General features: G+C 37.3%; 1 protein-coding gene across 1 annotated transcript in view; it reads right to left on the bottom strand.

The window, feature by feature from the left end:
- Positions 1 to 619: 619 nt before the first annotated feature.
- KCTD8 (potassium channel tetramerization domain containing 8) overlaps positions 620 to 18,476 on the bottom strand; it is a 152,295-nt gene continuing 134,438 nt past the window's right edge. The window contains exon 2 of the mRNA XM_067531158.1: positions 620 to 1,856. Within this exon, the coding sequence (XP_067387259.1) occupies positions 1,396 to 1,856 (461 nt within the window). The 3' untranslated portion in view covers positions 620 to 1,395. The remainder of the gene's footprint in view (positions 1,857 to 18,476) is intronic.

Below are 18,476 nucleotides of genomic sequence, written 5' to 3'. Positions count from 1 at the left end.
ATATATATATATATATATATATATATATAATTATGATTATAATGATAGTAGTAATCATTTATAAAGATCGTGCACAAATATGCCAATTCCTTAGTAGCTCTCTTCCAAGCTCCAGCAACACTTTTATTGATTCAAACCATGGTTTTTTAATCAGAGATTTTGTGTTATGGTGAAAAAGATATTGATTTTCATATCTGGTTTGAGAATTCAGTTTTTGTCTACACTAGAGTTGAATATTCATATTAACCTCATCATTTGTAAGTAGTATACCCTGTTATTCATATTTTGTAATCAAATATTTTAAGAGAAGTTTTCCAACAGTTGTCAGAACTGCTTTCTGTTTTGTCAGCTGAAATATTACTTTAGTACACTGTTTGACATCTTTATCAGAGCTGGTTGTGTGCTTTTAAATTCAATAATGTGGCTTATTGGGTCTCTGTTCTAAACTCTAATTAAACTCTAGCACTCCACAGATTACTCACAGGCTGTTGAAACATATTTTCTTTGTTTTTGTTTTTTTCAGTAACAGAACAGAAGTGTTATGGAAACACTGCACAAACTGTAACAATCAGCCTTAGATCTACTCAAAGAAGACAATAATAGCCGAGAAAATCTACCAGATGGTCCTTTTTAATAAATACATTAATGTCTTTTTTATTTTTCTCCAATGTTGTTGACTAACATGATAACAGAAACTTTCAGACCATCAAACCAGTTTTCACAATCTGCCATTAAGTTTGCATTTCACAGAAATAATTCTGACAAGCACTAATAGATGAATGTTGGTGCAATAATAAAACGGTATAAGGCATATTTACACCATCCTTACATACAGAACACTGTACACACAAAAAAATCACAGATCTGGAACAAAGCAAATTCAATCCCCAAGACATTTTACGCTTATAGGCTTGGCATTAAACAAATATTTACCCAAGCAACAGACAAACCTCTTGTTCTTGTGTGATTTATTTGTAATATTGTGCTCATGCAAAATAGATATTTGTTTTATTGCGTTAACATTGAAAGAGTATTGGGATTTGGTTCTGCAACCAGTTCTATCAAATTTAAAACCCTGTTTCTCTTTATCCATAGCACGGTTGAGTTGTTTTTTACTGATGACATAAAATGAGCAGTGATCTGATGATCAGGTTTTTTATTTGATGAGTTCCAAACGAAAACCAACTTTCTTGATCATGCACATTTTGTTTTACTAATGTAAAATGGTTTAGACCAGATTCATCTTATATTTGTTTATTTATTTTATTTTCTTAAAGAAACCACGTACTATCCGACATCCACTGTTCACAGAAAGAAATAAAGAGGACAGCAGTAGGATAGTGGCAACTTTAATAACATCAAATGCACCAGAGATAATTTATGAAAGGCGATCAACTATAGCCCATATTTCTGCAGGAGTTCAGACTGCCATGGCCGTTTGCGCTCTGGAAAGTAATCTGGAATATGGATTTTTTTAAAATCTTGAATGCATTTTTTCATTTCTTCTTCAACACTCAGCTTCTCACATACCTTCTTTTTAGAAAGATTTGTTTCTCTAGACTTGCTAATGAGAGTTTGAAAGAGTTCACTGTTCCTGCGTTTGTCTGGTGGTGGCATCCACTGCACTGGGGCCTTCTTTGATGGACGATCCAAAGTTAGAGTATTTGGCTGGTGTGCTGACGACTGTTGGGTGCTGGCAGCATTTTCTTGAGGAGTGCTAGCCTCTGAATGGCTGTCACAGCTAGAGGTGGACAACTCATTGCAGGAAGTCCCACTTTCGCTTCCTTTGTCTGTGACTTTGTCATGCTTCCTTTCTTCATGTTCTTGTTTGGGAGACACCGTTCTCTGAGGTGGTCCTACAAAAAGCAAAAAAGAATTTATAAACATCAACTGGACAGCAACTTAAACAGAAAATTGGGCTCTATTTTTACAGTTTTTAACACCATGTTGTGATGCACTATTTCAAACTACAGGTCAGATTGTCAGCTGGCATAAATTGGTGTGGGCCTTCATTTTAGTTACTAGCACTATGCCATTTTATCCCAACTGAGAGTCTGAGCCTAACTTTCTGTTCAATGTGAAGTTAGCACAATATTTTCCCTACTGAAATATATTTCTGACAAGAATAAATTCATCTCCTGGATTCTTCTGCAGGCAATACAATGTGCATAATGTTGACAGATTATCTGAACCAGAAATTCCACCAGGCACGTTTAAATGAATTATTTTGCCATTATATTCCTAGTAGCTTATTATGAAAAACTAAATTGTTGGAGTAGTAGGAAAATAATGCCATACAATTTGCAAAATTTGTCCTTTGCTTAAGTAAAAAGGTTCTAGGGTTCTGGTTATGTTTTCATAAACTGTAGGTTATTTCGTTTTAACAAATATCCAATAGTAAGTACTGTGTTCTATAGATGTCACCGTCGCACTGAAGTGCCAGACTCAAAATAATAATATTATATAGGTAGCATTATATGTGCTTCTACTAATGGACAGTTTCAGGATCTGATTCTTATCGCACACTTGTTTAATATTACTGACTTTAGTGAATTACAGTATACCTGATTTACCCTGATGTGAGTTCAGAATTCAATCACCCATCTCTAGCTGCACAAGCTGGCAGGGGAAAAGGGTGCTCTGAAATTAGCAGTAAGATTATTATTCTATGGCCATTCTATTCTATTACAAAGACATCAAATGGCCTATCAAAAAGAGCTGCTCAGTGCTCTGCACTGCTGAAAATCAAATCTTGGCCTTTACCCAGAGGAAATATTATTTTTGCCTAAAACTTCTAAGTAAAATATATAAACAGATGACAGTTACCAAACATAGAGCATTTTCACCTCTGAAGGCCTGGTTTCAAGTCTACATCTGGTCACTAATGAAATAAATGTAATAATCTCAATTTAGGGTCCCTTTCAGATGCCACTTAAGTCAATGTAAAGACTTCAATTGATTTCAACGGCCTTTGGATCAGAATTTAGGGCCAGATTTTCAAAGATATTTAGGCACATAAAGATAGGTATCTAGTGGGATTTCAGTGGTAATTAGACACCTTACATGTTACGTGCCTTTTAAAAGCCAAGTTGGAAATCTGGCCTTTAGCTCCTAATACAGGAGCTGTGCAACTCCCAGAACCGCTACTACTCTTTTAAGAAAAATTCAGTGTAACTGATTATCATCTTTGCACACCATTGGAACTGCAGGGGTGTTACAACTCAGTCTTGAGATGCACTGGCATAACTCCAGGAGAAAGTTTTCAGCTACCAGCTGTTACTCTCTAATCATAAATTTGAAAATTCAACTACAATTATAAAAAAGTACGAGAGCAGCACAAATACGGTTAGTATCGTTTATAAGATGATGCACTTTTATCATTCAGATGAGCCTGGGAATACTGATTAATGTCATTTTTGTAGGAAGTACAGCACAAAAACAATACAAGGCTAATAAACGATGTCTTAAGAGTGTTCCGCAAACCTGCATTTCTTTTTATTTTAGTCAACATCTGAAGACCTACTTAGGTTCCCTGTCATGCTACCATAAACCACTTACTGAACAATACATTATCAAAATCCAAAAGCAGAGTCAGTGGTCCATCATGGCTTGTTCCGGCTTTACTAACTGTAGAAAATACAAATCAATTCCCACTTTATTATCTTAACCCCAAACAATTTCCCACCTCTTTCTCTTCCAAAAACTCATCCACCCCCTTCTTAAGTTGATTTACATGCCTTGTGTCTATTGTTGCCTTTATTTCATGCTTCAGAATCCTTCATATCAGATTTCTACCTATACAAAAATTGACACCCACAGAGTTAGCATCTGATTTCAGGTAAGCATCAGATTTCCGATGTAAATCTGGAGGATTGCTTTCTCTGATTTACACTGGTATAACTGATGTCAAAATCTATCCTTTTGTCTTAACTTTCTTTTCCAAATGTAGCACAATCTACTGTATGACAAGACATTAAAGTTCTCTGTTATTGCCATTCTGAACTTTCCAACTGTTCTCTCTCCCACCCCCCTCGTGTAATAAATTAATAATCTAGATATTGATTTTTTGTGGGGCAATTTACAATTCAACTCTCATTACTATTACTGTCTTTCTAAGGGCTCAATCCTGCAAGGTGCTTCCGTGGATGTATTCAAGAGTTTAAAGTTAAACGTGTGTATATTTTTTTCTGGACTGGCATTCTGATTCTTATACCTTGCAACATTGAATCCAATATGTTCCACTGAATAGCCTAAGACTTTCAGACATATTCAAGTTTCTCTCCTTTCAAAAATTAACAAGTCCTCCCTCAAAATTAATTCTCTCTATATACATGTTCATTTTTTTCTGAAAGTTTGTTATTAAAAATGAACATTATAGAGGAAGAGGTTGTTCTTACAGTATATTCAGCCAGAGTAAAATCAGAAACTACTGAAATCTCATGAGAGCCCAATTTCAAAATACTTTTAGCCCAATTTCCAAACTAAGAAGTTGTGGATAAATTTGCATTTGCTCGAGTCCAAACAGAGCCTTTGGAACTTTTGAGGGCCTCCTATCACTTGGACTAAGAAAAACAAGCAAACAAATCAAAAACCACAATCCCTTTCAACAACTACCACTTGCACCCAGGATGCCACTTAGTCCAACTTTACAACAAAAAATCTTACCTAAAGAGTTGCTTAAAAAAAAGATTGTCGCGGTTGAAACCTGCCTGGAATTTCACTCATCTGCTTCTCTAGCGGCAGCCACTAGCAAAATGAATGCTTTAAGATGTAATGGTAGAACATACAGGATCTTCAACAAGGGATGTATTCACACATAGGTTAAAATCTAGAAAGCGGTTTAAATCTGTGCCTGTGAGATCTACCTCATCTACCACGTCTCCTGTGTGTTGTTTTCCAGGGAGGCAGAAAGGCAGTTTTGTATGTCACTATACTTTGTAATAGAACTGGGTGAACATATTTTTGCCTGGATATTTGTTCATTTTAAAAAAATCTAATTTACTTTGCCCGTGTTCACGCTCCTCTTTTTGTGTTTGCTTTCCATGTATATTCCATCAAACAAATGTACTGATAGAAATGACAGATAAAACTATCTATTTCAAGCAAATATTAGAAAATATTAATGGGAAGTGAACACTAGAATTACTCAATGTAATTACCTGCACTGCAAACCTGATTCCAAGAGTATGCCCGTCCAAACGGGAAACGGAAACAATCCCTTGGGACCTATATGTTCAACAATAACTAACCAACATAGCTCAAATACGGAATTTCAGATACTAAATATTTCAATGAATTATCCACAATCTATAGACCAAGAATTATTAGCTGAAAATATTCACTAAATAATTCTGAAAAACAAACTGCTCATGGACAATTCACAAACAGAAAAAACTAAACTATATGAACAAGTTATGGAAGATTCTCTCAAGCATTGTTTCCTACAATTAAAAAAAAAGTCAAGTTGGAAACACTAGAAGAATTGTGATATTACCACTTATTCATACTTTACTTTTCGAGACCAATATTTGTTTCTTTAACATTCATAGATCAGCCTCAAAATTAGGGTGAGCATATTCAAATCCAAATAACTTGGCTGCTTCCTCTGCAGATGCACTGGAGAAGAAAGGAGTTGGCTTGGGCCTTCTCTCTGTTTAGTATACACCCACTCTGAACTTCAATAATTTAACATATTACATTTGTTTCAAATGCTGCTTTTACTGTGTCTACAGTAGTGAGTCTGGTATTGATCTTTTTCCTCCACTCACAGTTCTTTTATTGATACAGTATGTCTTATATGTCTCCTTTCCCTTTATTTTTTAGCAGTTCATGTTTAACACAGTAGTGTAGTGTATTTGCTTTTTTTATTTTTATTTTATTTTTATTTTTTTTCTCTGCTGCTGCCTGATTATGTACTTTAGTTCCAAATGAGGTGTGTGGTTGATTGATCAGTTTGTAACTCTGGTGTTTTTAACTCTGAGATTCTACTGTACTCCTAAAAGTTGTAAGAATATGCATAGATCATTAAAACACTACATGTTATCTATTTTATCAACTATTAAAAGGGTGTTAGCAGCAGAAGAATCTTAACTCTACAGTGCCAAAGCTACAGTAAATATGACACATATGGATAAATATAGAGATGGAAATAAAGATCATGATCATTTGAAAATAAAATATATTCAACACATCACATGTGTCCAATATACAGTAATGGAAAATTTATCAGGAAACAAATATTTCTGTTAAATAAACAGATTAGATAAAGTGTTAGCTACTAAAGGTGGTCAGGTACCAATGATTTTTCCAGTACATTCTTTTTTTTTTTGGACAAAAAATGAAACACTTCTAATCAATACTTTGCATTTTTGTCAAAAAACAAAAAATTGCCAACCAAACTCTGGGTTTTTCAATTTTAAAGAAGAAAACTGAGTTTTGATTTTTTTTTTTTAATTAAATCCTGAACATTTTCAATGAAAACGTTTTTGTGGAAAATTTTGTTTAGTCAAAAAAACATTTTTCACCAAAAAAACATTTGACAGCAGCTGAGGATCTGCTCCCAAAGTTCATCAATTTTTTTTAAGCAGTGTATGTGCAAAAAGTTTTAGTATGAAAACCTGGCGCCATTGAAGTTAATGGCAAAACACGCATTGCAGGATTTCACCCTTAATCTTTCCATAGTGGAAACATTATATGTCCCTGAATCTCATTTACATTAAGGCTCCTTTACACTATTCTGAGAGAAGAAAGGGATCTTAAATGTAAATGATATAATTGTAATTAGGGCCCTTTTACTGTGTCAGGGCAATATAAAGGAGCCTTAGCATAAACAAAAATCAGGACTATATATTATTACCCTTTGCTAGAGCATAATTTCTCAACCTGTAGTACATGTAGGAGGAGAACAAGTTAAAAATTACTTATACAAGTTAGATGTCTTCAAGTCACCAGGGCCTAATCCAATTCATCCTAGATACTCAAGGAGCTGAGTGAGGAGCTATCCGAGCCATTAGCAATTATCTTTGAAAAGTCATGAAAGACAGGAAAGATTCCAGAGGACTCGAAAAGGGCAAAGTACCTGCTCATCTATATAGAAGGTAATAAGGACAATCCGGGGAATTACATACTAGTCAGTTTAACTTCAGTAGTATACAGAAAGATAATGGAGCAAATAAATAAGCAATCAATTTGCAAACACCTAGAAGATAATAAGGAGATAAGCAAGTCAGCATGATTTCTCAAGAACATATCGTGTCAAACACCTGATAGCTTTCTTTGACAGGGTAACAAGCCTTGTGGATGGAGGGAAGCGGTAGATGTGGTATATCTTGACTTTAGTAAGCCTTTTGATACTGTCTTGCATACCTTCTCATAAACAAATTAGGGAAATACAACCTAGATGGAGCTACTATAAGGTGGGTGCATAACTAGGTGGAAAACTGTTCTCAGAGAGTAGTTATCAGTGGTTCACAGTCAAGCTGGAAAGGCATATCAAGTGGAGTTCCACGGGGATCAGTTCTGGGTCCAGTTCTGTTCAATATCTTCATCAATGAAGATCTATGAATGGCATAGAGAGTACACTTATAAAATTTGCTGACGATAGCAAGCTGGGATGGGTTGCAAATGCTTTGGGAGGATAAGATTAAAATTCAAAATGATCTGGACAAACTGAAGAAATGGTGTGAATTAAACAGAATGAAATTTAATAAGGACAAATGCAAAGTACTCCACTTAGGAAGGAACAATCAGCTGCACACATACAAAATGGGAAATTGGGAAATGACTGCCCAAGAAGAAGTACCATGGAAAGGGATCTGGCGGTCATAGTGGATTACAAGCTAAATATCAGTCAACAGTGTAACACTGTTGCAAAAAACCCAAACATTCTGGGATGCATTAGCAGCACTGTAAGCAAGACACACAAAGTAATTCTTCCGCTCTATTCTGTGCTGATTAGTCCCCAACTGAAGTCTTGTGTACAGTTCTGGGTCCCACGTTTCAGGAAAGATGTGGACAAACTGGAGAAAGCCCAGAGAAGAGCAACAAAAATGATTAAAGCTCTAGAAAACATGACCTAAGAAGGAAGATTGAAAGAATTAGGTTTGTTTACTCTGGAGAAAAAAATACTGAGGGGGAATATGATAACAGTTTTCAAGTGCATAAAAGATTGTTACAAGGATGAGAGAGAAAAATTGTTCTTGTTAACCGCTGAGGTTAGGTCAAGAAGCAATGGGCTTAAATTGTAGCAAGGGTGTTTTAGGATGGACATTAGGAAAAACTTCCTAACTGACAGGGTAGGTAAACACTGGAGTAAATTGCAGTTGTTTAGGGAGGTTATAGAATATCCGACATTGGAGATTTTTAAGAGCAGGTTGGACAAACACCTGTCAGGGATGGTCTAGAATAGATAATACTTAGTACTGCCTTGAGTGCAGGGGATTGAACTAAAAGACCTCTCAAGGTCCCTTCCAGTCCCACAATTCTCTGATTCTGTAACAAAAGCCCTACTGTAACCTTCATGTTTGCTATAAGACAAAAGCTGTAATAATAAAGTGCTTAATGAATCATTGTAGAGAAACTAAAGGAAATGGTGGGAAACAAAAATATTATGAAGATTATGAAAATGGGCAAAGGCAAAATATGTCCCTTGATTTATTCCATTAGGTTTTATTATATTCAAATGGTAAAAGGACAGAATGACTTTTTCCACAAAAATTATGGTTCTATATTACTGTATTCATTGCAGGGGAGAGAGATTTCACTTGCATAACATCAACAAAAAATGTGGAAGTGGGCTGTAAAAAGTCAGCTCTTGTTATTAGGTGCAGAAATGTTCAGATTTTCAGGAATGTTTATTTGTTGCTTGAACACTTGGACAGTTCAAAATGAAGAGTTTGGGTTTGATTGCACACTTGCTGAAGCTTTTTATTTTAATGTCTTTACCTGCCTTGGTATGATAAAAAGATTCACTATGTAGAATGTTGCTGCAGTGGGCACAATTCCTTCAGGGGAAATTACCCTTTAATAGTGTTAAACTCAATGGTGTGTGAATAGTTATGTGGTATTTGAAGTGAAAGAATCAATTTATCTTAAAGATTAGGACCACATGCCTATGAGTGATAAGGGCTTTGTATAATTTTTTTTTTTAAAAGGCAACAACTTTTGTCATCTGTACTATCATCTGGTATTAAACTGGAATCAAGATAATATTTAAAACACTCTCCCAAACATCTTTTTGAAAAGGTAAAATGGAATGGGTTATAAGAACTCTCTGAGGAAAGTCATCTGTATGGGGACTTTCATTCATTTCCAATTAGCACCATGTAGCTCTTGATTTATACATAGTAATACTGTCTAGGTATAAAAAGAGGGGAACTTTTTGTTATTTGGTACAAGACAGGACTTACAATGGACACCACTATCCACTGTAATCTTTTCTTCAGAACATCACACATGGGTTTTTTTTAGATTTATTCCTTTTCCAAAAGTGTTTTTTCATTAGAGACAGCATTACCTACATAGATGAAAACACTGAGTGAAACTGTTTTACCTGCAAGTCATCATGTTCCAGTGAATTCAACAAGGAGTCCTTAGAGTGTCTAGTTTTTATGTCTGATTAGTAACGTCGGTATATGTTTTTAAAAAATACTATGTCTATTCTGAAAAATGACATTTCCTGGCAAGTAGGTTACACAAGGCAAGCATAAAACTGAGGGAAAGCTTTAGTAATGCACATCCAACCAAACAGAAAGGAAGTACATTGAAGATGATTTACTGTTGGGAGATGGAGAAGGCCAGAACACTGACATAGTACCTTCTCTCAAGATGGTTTCCTACACACTCCAGGGAGTTGGGAAAATGCTGTGGTGGAAGGTATAAAAAGAAAGGAAATGAGGGTGGGAAAAATGTAAAAATAAAGCCACTTAATATAGAAACACTGAAAGACAAGTCAGGAAGAATCAAAATCCACCAGTGCCTGTCTATTACAAACACAAGAAGTGGACTACATTTGGATTCAGGGCACTCTGATCCTAATGGACAACTGTAGTTTAATGCTCTAGAGCGGTATTTCTCAACCAGTTGGTCGGAACCCTGGGGGTGGGGGATGGGGTCACAAAAGGTAAGTGGGGGGTGGGAGCCATGACATTTTATTACAACTAAGCAAGGAAATCTCACTCCCCACTCCCTGCATGCCCTTACCCTTGAAGGTTAAGTATTCCATGTCAAATTCTCAAAACACACATACAAATAAATGAGATAGGCTTACTGTCATCATAGATACATATTTTACGCTTACTTTACTAGTGAACATAAAGGGGTTGCCAAAATTTTTGACTTTGAGAAAGAAGTCACCAACCTGAAAAAGACAAAAAAACATTGCTCTAGAGGACAGCAGCATGTCTTCCCAGGCCCTGAGGGGACATTCTTTTTACACATCAAATTTGGTAATAAGTTTATCATGTATACACAAGTAGAGCTAGTTGGGAATTTTTGATTAACTGTGTTTTCATTAAAGAATGCTGATCTGTGAAAATTGAAATGTTCACAGAAACGTATCTGAAACAACAACAATTCCACCCAGAAGATTTCTCAGGTCCAGGATAGAATTTCTGGAGGAAGACCTGTCCCAGAATAGCTCTCCCTGCACTGCAGCAGTGACTTGAACCTGGATCTTCCATGTCCCAAGGGAGGGCCCGAACCACTTGGCTATAAAGTCAGCCTCGCTTTCAGTAGACCATTTAATATTTCATTATTTATACCAAATGGAATGGCTTCACCAAGAGACATTGAGAGAAAGATGTGGGAGTCCCAGATTCAAGTCCCTACTCTGAATCACATCCCACATAAATGCTCGAACCACAAGTCTATTTATTAGCTATTTTGGAGGGGGTCTCTCTCTTACACACTCTCACAATCCTGTTTGTTTTGTCCATAAAAAATGTCAAAAGGTCTTATTTCCATTCTGCTTCATAACAAAAACAAATTCCAAAGCCTCAACAATTTCTGTGAAACAGAATTCTTGTTTTCCAACCAGCCCTAAGTTGAAGCAAGAATCACCACAATAAAGGATCCAATCACATTTACACCCTAAGTTACCTCTGATTTCAGGGGGAGCTTCTGGTTACTCAGCACACGTGAAAATCAGTCCACTTACTTAGATGCTTTTATATGAATTTAAGACATTCCATGTCTGAGAATCCTGGCCTTAATAATTTGTTTTAAGAAATCTTTATTCAAAACTTGTATGTGAAGTTTTTCTCTATTTTATTGTCAAAGGTCCTATTATTGTAATTTGTTCTTGCAATATAATTAGCATTGTACAGTACACAAAAATCAGCTCAGTCCTTATTGCCCTCTTTTTCCTTTCTTTTAAAATATAATTTCAATTTTTCTTTGCTAATTTTTTCAGTTCCCAGGCTTTCTCACATTTTTCTTTGTCAGTTATTCTTTTGCATGCCCTAGATAAAATGTCTCAACTTCACCACCTGTTCTTTCATTTTTCATAATTTCTTGCCTACAAACATGGGTAACCAAAGTAATGTTAATGTGAACTTACATTACATGTAAGAACATGCTAATGGAGATTTGTCAAAATACTAAGCATGGACTCTGGTATTAGAAAATGGCTCACAGAGAAATCATGCACTAGATAACACTGATCTTGGCAGTCTGTATCTAGTGTTACATTGTACTAATGACAGCACTTTAGACAATATGGGCAATGTAGAACAATGGAAAATATACTCTTGAATCAAATTCCTGTTGTACATTTGGTTGTTGAGAACTAATAGAGAATTAAATCAACTGGAAGGAATAGAGTTCACAGTGAATTATCTTCAGAATTCAAGAACTAGTAATAGGGCTATCATTCACAAAACACCCATATTATATTGGTGTAGTTCTGTTCCCGTAACACTGGCCCCCTGGATAAAGGGCACTTCTCAATCTGCAAGGATCCTGTCATTGAGTCAGAAATTTCTGCTGAGAGCTTTCAGTGTCTTACTAACTAATGAAAGGATATAGTCAGTGTTGTGGTTCTTTTGAACTTTCATGTCACTAGCCTGAAATATAATTGAAACCAAATATTTTAACAGTAGGCAGCACTATCCATCTCTAGTTTTATCATTAAGGTCTTATACAGAAAAATAGAGTAACAGAATTTGAAACCAATGGGGCATTACATCCTAAAATATGTAAACACGTACCAATAATAACATATTAACTGTAGGTCCAAACTGCTAGATCTGCTTTATGGATTATTCAACACATCCACTTTAAGTAAACAATTGCTTTCTCTTGATTAATTTTGTAAAAAACAACCTAATTTTTATTATGTGCATTTTAAATAAAAAACCATTATGTTAAAATATGTAAAGTTACTGCCTTTAATGACAGAGAACAATGCAAGCAGGAAGGATTTATTGTACAGACAGTCACTGTGCAAACAGCATCCTATCCTCACATAAAAAAACTAAAATGTTAAGTTCCAAAACATGTCAATGTAATGTATATACAACCCCAAAAGACTAAGGCCTGATTCACTATTGAGTTGTTCCAGTTTTACACCTCTGTATCTCCTTTGAAATCAATGGAGTTGCACAACACAAACCTGCAGTAACACCGTGACGAATCAGGCCCTAAATATGTTAACAGAAAGACACATGTATTTGCAGAGGAAGAGAAGACACTGTAAGATTTTCAGTAACATAAAATTAACAGAATTTAAGAGAAAAGGACTATGGATCACCATTAAAAAGTCAATAGTCATCAAGTTACCCTACAGTGATATTTGAGATATCACAATATGTTCTTATAGTTATATATACTTATTATACGTTATCTGAAGGTGAAATTCATCCCATGGGCATAAGTCCAATACAAGACCTCGGCACCAAATAAATCTAACTTAAGTAATAAAAATAGAGCCCAGATGGGACTTATTATTATTTATTTGTATTTCCATAGTGCCTCAGAGCCCTACTATTTGACCAGGGTCCCACTGTGCTAAGTGCTGTACAAACACAGAACAAAAAGATGCTCTCTGCCCTAAAGAGTTTATAAACTAAGTATAAGACAGGAGACCATAGATGGATTCAGATAGATAGATAAAGGCGTATAAGGAAACAAAGAGACATGGTTAGCATGGAACACATTGGTATCAGCACACCAGTGGCCAAACTGTTGTCAGGTTTTTGCAGGCATCGCAACAGAAAAGGAGAGTTTTAAGGAGGGTTTTGAAGGAGGAAGTAGTTTTGCAGATGTTTACAAGGAACTCTTCCATGTTGCCCCTCACAGGTGGGGAGAAAGTACCATGTGCTTATTTGAAAATTTAAAAATGAGTAATGGAGAAAGGAATCGTGGGGCAATCAGAGGGAGGAGTTGATATTGCTATAGTGAATGAGAGATGATAGACAGGGTAAGAATAGGCCATGAAGGACCTTAAAAATGAAGACAAGTAGCTTGTGTTTGATGTGATGGAGAAGAGGGAGTCAATGGAAGGATGCAAAGAGAAGGTGACATAATCAAAATGATGGGCCAGGAGAATAATCCTTGCAGCAGCATTCTGAATAGACACGAGTGGGGTGTGTTTGTATTTGCCACAGCCAGAGGGGATGTTGCAGTAATCTAGACATGAGATGATGAGAGTCTCAACAAAAGTTGTAGCTGTATGGATGGATAGGAAATGCTGTATCTGAGATGCTATGGATAAAGAATCACCATGATTTAGATACAGCCTCAATGTGAGGGCCTAGATGGAAGTCTAAGTCAAAGATGATGCCCAGGTAATGGGCCTGAGTGACAGGCAAGATGGTGATATTGTCTATGGTAATCAAGAATGGAAGTAGCATGGAGGGCTTGCAGTGTGGGTAGATGAAAAGCTCTGTTTTTGTCATGTTGAGCATGAGCTGACAGCTAGACATTCACAAGGACATGTGAGAGATAGGCTGAGATTTTAGTTTTGACAGAAGGAGATAGGTCTGGAGAAATGAAGTAGATCTGTGAGTCACCAGCATAGAGGAAGTAGTTGAATTTGTATTTGGGGATGAGATTACCCAGAAATAAGATATAGAGGGAGAAGAGAAGGGGATCAATAACATATCCCACAGAAGATGGAGGGGGATAAGGAGGGTCCTCCAAAGGACATGCTAAAGGAGCAACTGGAGAGGCAGGAGAAGAATCAGGAGAGGACAGAGTCATGGAAGAGAAAATTTTAAGAAGAATGTGGTCAATGGTATCAAAGATGGCGGACAGATCATGGAGAATGAGGATGGAGTATTTGTTCTGACCGTTAACTAGGAACAGGCCATTAAAGACTTTGAGGAGAATGGATTCAGTGCAGTCCAAGGGGAAGAAGCTGGACTGGAGAGGGTCTATGATGGAATTGGAGGAGAGGACCTCAATAGCGATTATAAACTATGTGTTCAATGAGCTCACAGATGAAAGAGAGAAGGGGTGATAGTTGGAGAGACAAGTGGTGTCAAGGGTAGTTTTCTTTCAGACAGGAGAGACTAATGCATGCTTGTACTTTGAGGGAGTAGTAGGCTTCCCTCAGGGCCACCAGGCCTAGCGGTCCGGCTGCAGCCAAACAGTCTCTCCAAGCTTTCAGGTGGCTCTTCCAGGCAGTCTGGGGGCCTGGCTGCCAAGCCACAATTCATTGCTCCTCCCCGATCTTCAGGGATCTCTCAGTAGGCCAGGGGAAGATGGAAGGGTAGGGGGATCCGGGCTCTCCTTTTCATGGGGTCCCAGCCCAGGGCCCAAGGGGAGAGAAGTGAGGGGTGGCTCAATCCCTTCTGGCTGACACAGCCTCCCCTGGGCCACTTCCTACCTTCCCTGTTTCCCTTCAGTTTGGGGTATGGCCCCTGCCTTCTGCTTCCACAGTCTCAGTAGTTCAGGGCATCAGCTTGTGGGGTGGCAGGGGGTGGTTTGCTTCCTAGCTCCCCCTAAGAATCCAGGTGTCCCTCCCTTAAGAGGGGGAAGAGGGATCCCTGCCAAGTCTTAATCACAGTCTCAGTCCTTCCCCTGTTGATTACTCTGCCTCAATAGCTGCAGCATGTCTGCCTTCTTGCAGCCAGTCTCTCCTCCACGCTTCCCACATGTTGGACTACCAGAGCTTCCTTTTAAGTAGCTCCTCCATAGAGAATATGCCCAGCAGCTACTGAGAGGTGGGGCCTTCTTCACCCATATTGTTCCACCACCCCTTTTATCTTAGTGTGGGGTCTGTAAACCCCATCAGAGGGGAAAAAGCCAGAGGCAGGAGACAGAGAGAGAGAGAGAGAGATAAAAGAGAAGAGTATGGGAGGGGATGAGAATAGGTGCAAGGACGATCAAGATACAGAATGGGATGCTGTCACTGGGCAAGTGCAGGGACAGCAGATGAGAAACTTGTGTCTGTGACAGAGGAGGAAGAGGACGGGACTTAAATGGTGCCTTCTTTTTTTATTTATAATTTTTTATTTTTCCAAATACATCAAATTTACCGAAATACCAAATTCCTCACAATACACAAAGTAACTAAAGAAGATTAGGATAAAAGGAGAGGAGAGGAAGCCACAGAGCTAACTTCAGGGTCTATGTTAATCATAAATATTTAAAAAGTCAGCCCAAATTGCTTTGAATTTTCCAACAGTCATTCGTTAGCTACGTGGTCAGCCATATCCATGAGCCAGGCTTCAATATTCGGAGAGGATCGACTTTTCCATTTTTGCAGAATTAATTTTTTAGCGACCAAAGTTGCATGTTGGAACCACACTGCCTTGTTACTAGGTAATGCCCAGATATCAGGAACGTACCCAAGAATGAAATTTAAGGGCGAGGGCTCCAAGTTAGCATCCAAATATCAAATTGCTCCGTTGACCCACTTAAGCGGTACCTTCTGCACAGGCATGAGTTTTACCCTCAGATATCACTGGCTAGAAACAATGGGTAAATATTGATCTGTTAAAGGTGTACAATCATGGGGTTAGATGTTCTGCTTTGCCAATTTAATTCTCAAAGAGTCAGAAAAAGAGGTCTGCCAGGGAGTCAGAATTCATTATTCTCCTAATTTAAAACTTTCAGTAATCTAATCAGGGATCAGAGGCAATACATGTGATTTAGTTGTCCAATTACATACGGCAAAAAGTCAAATCTGAATAATTTGTGCACAACTCACAAGCTGAAATTATATTTATTTAAACTATGTGGTGAATACTTGTGAAAAATACATTGTAGAAATCAAGATTGTAGACACATTTGTGAATAGTAAAATGGGTGAAATTAATCTGATAATTTATTTGCAATGAATTATGTGATTAGCTGCAGTAAAAATTATAATAAACCATGGTATTTTTTAAAAAATAAAACGTTGTTTCTTGAAGCAAATAGCCACCATACAATTTGTGTGAATTTATTTTATTTTTTTTTTGGAAGAATTATTTTTAAAACCGAAAATAATAATAAAAATTCTGGACCGGATTCTTGCAAACTGAGTGTCAAGGGCTACCAGATAAGAGTGGCAATATTTTCAAAGAAAGCTGAATCTTTCATATACTCAAATGACCGCAAGAGCTGGGGCTTTAAGAAAAACACCAAATATTGTGAGTCACAAAAACTGAGTGTTGACAATAATGAGATAAATACCAATAGTATCTATATAATTTAGCTATACAAAAAGTAGGAATAAAGTTAACACAAAGAATTCTACGAGACTGTAGAATGTGAAGGTGTTATATATATATATATATATATATATATATATATATATATATATATATTATACAATTTTGCATTAGTATTAAAAATTGGGAAAACATTTCAGAACTATTTCAAATAGGCAAAGCATGGCATAGAGAAGCTATTATTCCTTTGATTTTAAGTTTTGAATAACCCTAATGAAGAAGTATGGAAATGAGAAAACACCCTGAAAAAAAATCAGCTTGGAAATGGGACAGATACTGTTTAAGAAAAACTTTTATATTAAAATCGCAGATCTGCTAAATAAACTGCAACAGTTTTCTCTCCCCATAGTTAATCTCCCTCCCAGTGAAAACAGATTTGCAGGTTATTGCTATAATTCTAATAGTTGCATCTGAATTTATCCAAAGGCACAGACAATAATTGTTTATTCTGCAATTTCATAAGTCAGAACTAATTTACATTGCCTTATTTTCTTTTCCCAGCCTGGACCAGCATAAAGGAGGATTGGCCAGCGGGTGAAACCACTACTTGGGGATATTGTCTCAGAGAAAAAAGCAATGCTGCAATAGCACCACTCAATGTACACTTGTAAGTAGCCATTTACAATGTGTACAAGCTCACTCAGGACTACTCAGTTTACTAATTAGGATTTTCATTCCATTCCACCAGTGATAGTTTTCCTAAGTTTTAGTTGTGCAATTAAGTAAGACTCACAAAAATATAAAATATGAACAAAAAATGTAGATAAGTCTGATTTGGTATTAAAACAGATGTTTCTTCTTTCCTGTAATAGTCATATGCTTTGCAACATTTATTATTTTGAAATCTCATCCACATAAAAAGAAGTGTTTTTCCTACATTAACATAAGGAGGGCTTGTTTTAAATATGGTTTGTTATTTTTAACCTTACATCTAACTAAGAGCACACAAGCCAAAGACGTTCCCAGTTGCAGCAGGCAGTTTTCTGTTCTGACCAGCATTCAGAGCCTTGCACTGTTGCCTGAGGGGAATGACCTTTTGAACTGTCAGGCCACACTCAACACCCTTACATAACAAGAGCAGCTGCTGGACACATAAACAGGGCTATATCATGGTGTTATCCACATCAGCAGATGTGTAGGTACCAGCAATGTACACAGCAGTACTGTGTAGAGTGCTGAGGTAGGTAGAAATGGATGGATGGAATCCCTAGGTAGGGATGTTGGGTGGTTGCCCCTAGACTTTATTTTTGGAGGTCCAGTGTGCTCCCTCCAGTGACTATCCCTGGACCAGTTGCTGATTTGAAAGAATGGGTGAAACCACAAACCTTGAGAATTTGTTTAGAGCCCAGTCACTTACACGAGCTCCAGATTTCTGGCTGTACTCTACACAGCAATATAAAAAGGAGATGGGAGCCACATGCCCTCTCTTGTCCATCTATGCCCACCCATTCAGAGGAACCCCTGCAGCATCATTAAATCTGACTCTCTTCAAACTTACATTGACATAGATCATGAGTAATTCCACTGAACTTAATGCTAAGGTTGCCACTTCTGAGGCATAGAAAAACCAGCCAGTCCATGGGTGGGGTCAGGTTCCTGGGCTGGGGAGAACCACTGGGAGGGCTCAGATCTCTGAAAGTTACATAGACTTGGAGGAATTTGGGGGCTGGCTAAGGAGCCACTTCCCCATTGGCTTGTGTCTCCCCCAGCACACTGCATGCATGCAGAGTGGGACCTGGGTGCTAGTCAGCAGGCCATGGCATTCTCCGAGTCATGATGTGTGTAGCTGGTAGTTAAGATCACTGCACATGCAGCTGC

This window comes from Emydura macquarii, unplaced genomic scaffold (assembly GCF_026122565.2).
Source record: "Emydura macquarii macquarii isolate MOO-44397 ecotype Brisbane River unplaced genomic scaffold, CSIRO-AGI_Emac_v2 contig_3128, whole genome shotgun sequence".
Lineage (NCBI taxonomy): Eukaryota > Metazoa > Chordata > Testudines > Chelidae > Emydura > Emydura macquarii.
The sequence above is the reverse complement of the archived record's forward strand: the minus strand, read 5'-3'. Positions and strand labels throughout refer to the sequence as shown.